General features: G+C 54.4%; 1 protein-coding gene across 1 annotated transcript; it reads left to right on the top strand.

Annotated features, from left to right (window-relative positions):
• Window positions 1-5,109: 5,109 nt before the first annotated feature.
• On the top strand, window positions 5,110-6,087 carry GSX2 (GS homeobox 2). Its single transcript, XM_058023979.1, has 2 exons — window positions 5,110-5,563; window positions 5,747-6,087. Exons 1-2 carry the CDS (start codon window positions 5,110-5,112, stop codon window positions 6,085-6,087), a joined length of 795 nt encoding a protein of 264 aa, XP_057879962.1.
• Window positions 6,088-6,447: the final 360 nt, after the last annotated feature.

The raw sequence follows: 6,447 nt of genomic DNA, 5'->3' as shown, positions 1-6,447 counted from the left end.
AAGACGTAGCAGGTTTCTTCCTAGAGAGAGGTGGCCGCTCCCGCTCCAGCTGGAGCTCCGTGTCCCGCCATCCTCCACCATCCCCACTCCAGGATGTGCGAGAGGGCCCTGGGGCAAGAGGGGCTGGCAGTCCCGGGCGGGGTAGCCGGGGGGCTGTCCCTCCTCAGCGCAGGAGTGCCCCTTCATTCCCTCGGAAACGGCCCCGTTTCCTGCAGGGGGAAGGGGGTGCCGTGCCAAGTTCTAGGTGGGGTAATTTATGACCGGGGATGGAGGCAAGGGAAATCTCTCACGGACGGGAAGGGCATCTGCGAGGAAAGGGGAGAAGCTGCCTTCCCTCTCCTCAGCCCGCTGTCAGCCCGCAAACCCTCGGGTGAGCTCCCTGGCTGCGAGCCGGTCTCCGGAGAGAGGCTTCACGCCCCTGCCCTCTGGGGCCGAGAAGGAAAGGCGGGTGCCCGAAGACGGGCAGAGTTCAGTTCGAGGAGTGGTGGAGGAGGATCTCGGCCTCGACTCTGCCCTGTTCCCCCAGGCAGTAAGCGCGGGCGGCCCTGAGCCCTCACACCCCCGGGGCACGGTTCCCGTTCCCGGCTCGGCCGCCTCCGGCTCCGGCCCCTGCCCTTAATGAGATTCTTTGAAATCCAAAAAAGCGAGATTTAATGTTACATCCTTATCTTTGGAGGAGCGCGGTTTTCTTGCCGCGGCGACGTCACTTGTTAAACAATCCGCGGCTGAGCCCCTGAAAAGAGAGGCATTGCACCCTTCGTGCTGAATACGCTTCTCAGTGCGCCTAACGCCAAGGCCTTTTGATGTCTCACAATGCGTGTTACGCCCAAAGATTGTCTCTTTGGACAGATCTACAACGCTTGGCTTCATGTTTGGAAGTTAAATGGACAGCGAGGTTGTAGAAACTCCCACGCTTGAAGCTGGCGCAGACACTCGGTACTTTCGCCTGTTACTTTCCATGAGTGAAAGCGGCAGGGGTGGAGGGAAGGGGCTGCTGGTTTAATCCGTGCTCTGAGGCAAAGGGAGGGGGGGAAAGCAATCCAGACTTTTCCTCTCTTTTCTTTTCTTCAGTTTATTCTTTGGCAGCCTTAAAATAAGAGCTATGTGCAAAGCGTGCGCCCTGCCTAGGTAGCTTGTGTCTGGAAGTCGCTGGCAATGTTGCTGCTCCATGAAATCAAAATTTATGATTATTCAAATGTTGGGGACTGTGAAAAGAGAGGAAGAAAGAGAGAAAATTAATATTGCAGCTGTTCTTCTGATTAATGAGAGATAATTGCTCATGAAAAGTCACCCCTGTGGCATTTTGTTGTCTCCTGGATCTTTGTTCTTTTCCACTATTATTGAGGACTTTCTTGAAGACTAAGCGGTTCTTTTCAATTTTTGGTATTCAGAAAGTGTTGCTTGGTTACAGATAATGGAGAAATCTCGGGCTATATTGGGTAAGATGTGCCACAGACAGCAATATCACAATGCCACTTTCAGAAAAGGATGGATACAAGTTAACGATGCGCTTTCAATAAAACATTAATAGACTTGTTCACGCTTTTATAATGACCTCCTTAATGGGAGCTGGGGGCAAGTCCTGAAGATTGCGTTCACTTCAGAAAGGCCAGCGTCGGGATTGCCGATCACTTTGGAAACTAATAGGAAATCAATGTTAGAGTAGCGAATAAATGCGATTATAGCGCAGGAGCCTGCGGCCCCTTTCTTACCCACGCAAGACTTTATTTTGAGCGGGACTTTGCCGCCCGGGAACTGCCCCAGCCCGGGGCGCAGCCTGCCCAGCGCCACCGCATGTCACCCCGGTGTGATGTTTGTGGCCACGGCCGCTCTGCAGGTGTTGTTTAGGGTCTGTTGTTTTTAGTTTGGGTGTTTATTTGGGGGTTTTTTTTGGTTGGGTTTTTACTGGGGTTTTTCGTTTTGTTTTGTTTTTCTGCTTGAAGCGTGTCCCCGGGCTGCGGCGCTTTCCGCTGAGGCAGCTCCTCCCGTGAACTCCGCGGAGATGCGCGCCTGAAAGCCAGCGCTTTCTCCGGGCGGGCATGCCGGGGTGGGGGAGGGAAGGGAAAGAGTTGCTTTTGTCATTTAAGCCGTGAATCTCTTCTACATAAAGGTGTTAGAGACATCTGGAAGAAAAGAGGGACCAGCACCCAGTCCTGCGCTCGGCGGACCAGGGGAGCGGCTCTGATGTTCTTTTTGAACTGCTCCACTTTCAAAAGGGGGCAATTTCGTTACATTCTCATTTGTTACACTGTCTTGAACTAAAGGCAGACAAAGCTATACTCTGTCACCCCGAGCAGAATGAAGGGAATCAAAGGATTTTCCCTTAAAAGGACTAATTTTCTCCTTGAATTATGAAAGTAATGGCTAGGTAACAGCCTGTGCTCTGTACCCAACTGCTTAATACCTTCTAAATCCTTCCACGTGGCTCTCCCAGTCGTAGCAATTAGAGCTCATTATAGGCTCATAAGAGCTCTCATTTCGGGGATTACTTAATGGACAATGAAATTTTATCGGACAGAATTATTGAAAAATAAAATTGTAACGAGGCCGATGTGATGTGGGCGCACGCCTTGCATCATTCCGCCTGGTTTGGGATGTCTTTGCTTTCAAATGACTTCTTTTCTTGCTCTGGCTCTCAGAGCTGGGTTTTTCTTAGTGTTTTCTCTCTCCCTCTCTTTTATCACTGCGTTTGGTTTATTATAACAATTACAAATTGCAATTTTGATCCGACTCTTTCTCTGTTTGCCTTCCCTTACGACAGCCCCCTCCCCAGATCCACTCTATCACTGCAGACAGCTTTTTCCACAGAAGGTTGAGGCTGTAGTATTATATTCTCATTTTCCAGAATAGCCTTTCCTAAAGGAAAACAAAAAGAAAAAAAATTAAAAATTAACATAAAATACAGATATTAGTTCAAATCTTCTCCAGATGTACTTTGCTTTAAACTGGAAGAGCCGAACCAAAGAGTGCCATGCTTGTGCACGGTGACCGTGGCAGGATCTCACGGGCCCCACCGGAGCTCAGGAAGAGCCCCCGGGGATCCCCAGGCCTCGGCGGGCGGCGGGGCCTCGGCTGAGCCCTGGGCAGCACTTTGGGCAAAAGTAGGTGAGGTCGGAGCCGACCCGCCTAAACCCCGCGAGCCCCTAATTGTTGTCACAAGACGCGGGATTAGCGCATTGCTGGAATAGCTGTCTGTTTACACTCAGGAGCCCCCGCCGGCCGGTAAACACTTTCTAATTGAATTCTAATCACATTCAAATAGCCACATAACAGACCTCAGCTGCAATTCATAAAACTTTAATTGCTATCCATAAATCCTCAGATCACCGAGCGCGGAGTGTCCCTAAAAACGCTGTTGCATCGTGCCTACCCGGGGAGGTGCGGGGAAAAAGGGGAGCAGGGCTAGGGGACAGCCGGCTCCTGCACAGGGGGGCCTGCACAGCGGCACTGCCCGCGGCGGGATGGAGATGGGGATGGGGATGGGATGGAGATGGGGATAGGGATAGGGATGGGGTTGAGGTTGAGGACGGGACAGCACAGCACAACCGGCCGAGACCGGGCCCCTCTCTTAGCAAGGCTGCAGTTGCACCGCCGAGCCTTGCTGGTTGCAGGGGCGAGGAAATGCCAGCTCCATCAGAAGGCGGTTTTATTTTGCTGGGTTTAACAGTGAGACGCTGGGTTTGCGTGAGGGATGGTAGGATGTGCGCGACCCGGCCCTTGGGCATGATAACCGCTTCTGAACACGTTTCGGCTATTGCTGCACTCCCGAGTCTCTGTTCAGCCTCTGGTAATCAGGCGTAGTCTGTGTTTTCTGCTTTAGAGCACAATTGTCACTTCCCTTTCCCGTGTCAAGTGGGATGGGATCCGCAGTGTGTTTTAAATGCCGCTTCACATCTGCTAAACAAGAACGCGATAGTCCTTCTATTAACGATAAGTCTCTTCTTAAACTCCCATAAAACAGGTCATTGGAAAATCGCGTAATATGCTGCGAATACCTTGGCTTTGTAATGCACTCTGAAATGCTCCGGAGCCACCGACCGTATTTAGCTGTTTATCCAATTTTACTTTGAATGATTGCTTCAGCAAACTTGGTGGAGATCAAAGAATCCCTCCCTGACATGTTCGCTTTTCATTAGCGCTGCGCACTGCGGTCCTGGAGAGGCCGGGGAAGTTCGCTTGGAAGTTTTCCGTTTAGATACCGTTTGGCTGAGAAGTGTCCAGATACTTGAAGGCTTTGTCCGTTGCAGTAATTGCCAATTTGGCAAGACTCACTTGAGGTGAAAAGGGCGAGGAGAAAAAAAAAGCCACCCAACCCACCCTGCGTGCATATGTATGCACAGACACACAAACGCGCTCCATCCCTAACCCTTTATCCACGGCTGCATCTGTGTACCTGGCTCCTCTGATGCAGAAAGGGCCTCCTGGAGGAGTCCTGAGTGCAGGGAGTGGGCCGGACTGGGGAAAGGTGTTGGCCCCAGGCCTCTGTGGGATCCTTTTGGATGTTCTTTTACTGGGGGTGAGGGGGCCGGAGTTGAACCGCTTGTTTTGGGGCATTACCTGCTCTCACCTCTCCTTCCCTCCCGGCGAGGGAAAGGAGCGTTCTCCTCGGGGAAAGCCCCTGAGCAGAAATTCCTGCCGATTAGTTTTATCCCCAGCATCCCGGCTGTGTTGACAGAGGGACATGCCTGCGAGCGCGACGTGTGACGGGGCCGCGGAGCAGCCGCCCCCTCCCCGCTTTCTCTGCTCCTATAATTTATTTGAGGCGGAGGCAAAGGAGTGAAGTCATCGGGCAACGAGCAAGCACGCACACTTTGCCCCCCTCCCCTACCCCGCTTTGGTCCCCCCCGGCAGCCTCTCCTGCCGGCCTGGGAAGCCGGGGAGATTTAGATCTGCGAGGCTTTCAGCCATCACGTGTTTAAATACTTGATATAAAACCCCGGCGCAGGGGATCCAGGCGGGGGGACTTTAAGACCGGCCCTCTCCAGGGACCCTTTTGTTCAGCTCTCAAACATAAGCACCTTCTCGACTCGCCAGGACTTCAGTGGCAACTTGGCCGAGCAGGAAAACCCGACTTTGGGAGAGCCGCCCCCGGCCTCGCAGCCCTCCGCAATGTCACGCTCCTTCTATGTCGACTCCTTAATCATCAAAGACTCCTCGAGGCCGGCTCCGTCCCTTCCTGAGCATCACCACGGCCAGGACTTCTTCATCCCTCTCAGCATGCCTTCCCCCCTCGTCATGTCGGTGTCGGGCCCGGGCTGCCCGTCCCGCAAGAGCGGCGCCTTCTGCGTCTGCCCGCTCTGTGTCACCTCGCACCTGCACTCGTCCCGCGGCGGCGGCTCCGGCGGGGCCATCCCCCTGCTCAAGAGCCAGTTCCCCACGGCGGCGGGCGAGGCCCAGTGCTGCCCGCGGAGCAGCCACGCTCACCACCCGCCGCAGCACCCGCCGCCCGCCGCCGCCGTGCCCGCCGCCGCCGCCCTGGGACACGCCGCGCATCACCCACCTGCCTGCGCCGCCAGCACCTACAGCGTCAGCGACCCCCGGAGGTTTCACTGCCTCGGCATGGGTAGGAGCCCTGAGCCAGCGGGGAAGGGGGGCAGCGGGAGAAGGGGTGTCGCCAAGGGAGAGCGGCTGTCCCGGGTCGGAAAGCTGCTGGGGAATGTCTTCTCTCTGTCTGTCTGTCTCTCTCTCTAGCCTCCCCCACTCCTTTTCCCTGTCCCGCTGAAGTTCGCCTTTCTCTTCCGTCCAGGAGGGTCCGAATCCAGTCAAATTCAAAATGGGAAACGGATGAGGACTGCTTTCACTAGCACCCAGCTCTTGGAGCTGGAGAGGGAATTCTCCTCCAACATGTACCTGTCCCGGCTTCGGAGGATCGAGATAGCCACGTACCTGAACCTGTCTGAGAAGCAAGTGAAAATCTGGTTCCAAAACAGGAGGGTGAAGCACAAGAAAGAAGGCAAAGGCACCCAGCGAAACTCGCACGGGGGCTGCAAGTGCAGCACCAGCCAGGGGCATTACCCCCGGTCAGAGGATGAAGAGTCTCTATCCCCCTCATCGGCTACCGAGGATAAAGAGATCTCCCCGTTGTGAGATCCGCCTGCCTCCGGCTCCCAGCCCGGAGCGAGGTGGCGGCGCGGCGACTCACCTGGCCGCGCTCCCCACGGACGGCAGCCCGCCAGCCTGCCCCGGGCTGGCCCCGCTGCCGCGGAGGGTTAATTCTCATCCATTCGCAGTAATAGAAATATCTCTATATATATTTTTTCGGACTGCAAACGTTTTAGTCGTGGGAGGTCAACCTAAACGTTACTTATGTAACCCCAGGAGAGGGCACCTGCTCTTTCTAAAATGTGGCATGGGACAAGGCTCGCATAGCCAGGGGTGTCTTCCTCTGTATCCTCACAGGCAATTTAAAGGAAAAAAAGAAACGCCTTTGAAACCGAAAGGCGAGAC

Source organism: Melospiza georgiana, chromosome 5, assembly GCF_028018845.1.
Source record: "Melospiza georgiana isolate bMelGeo1 chromosome 5, bMelGeo1.pri, whole genome shotgun sequence".
In the NCBI taxonomy this organism is placed as follows: domain Eukaryota; kingdom Metazoa; phylum Chordata; class Aves; order Passeriformes; family Passerellidae; genus Melospiza; species Melospiza georgiana.
This window is presented reverse-complemented; position numbering and strand designations above follow the sequence as displayed.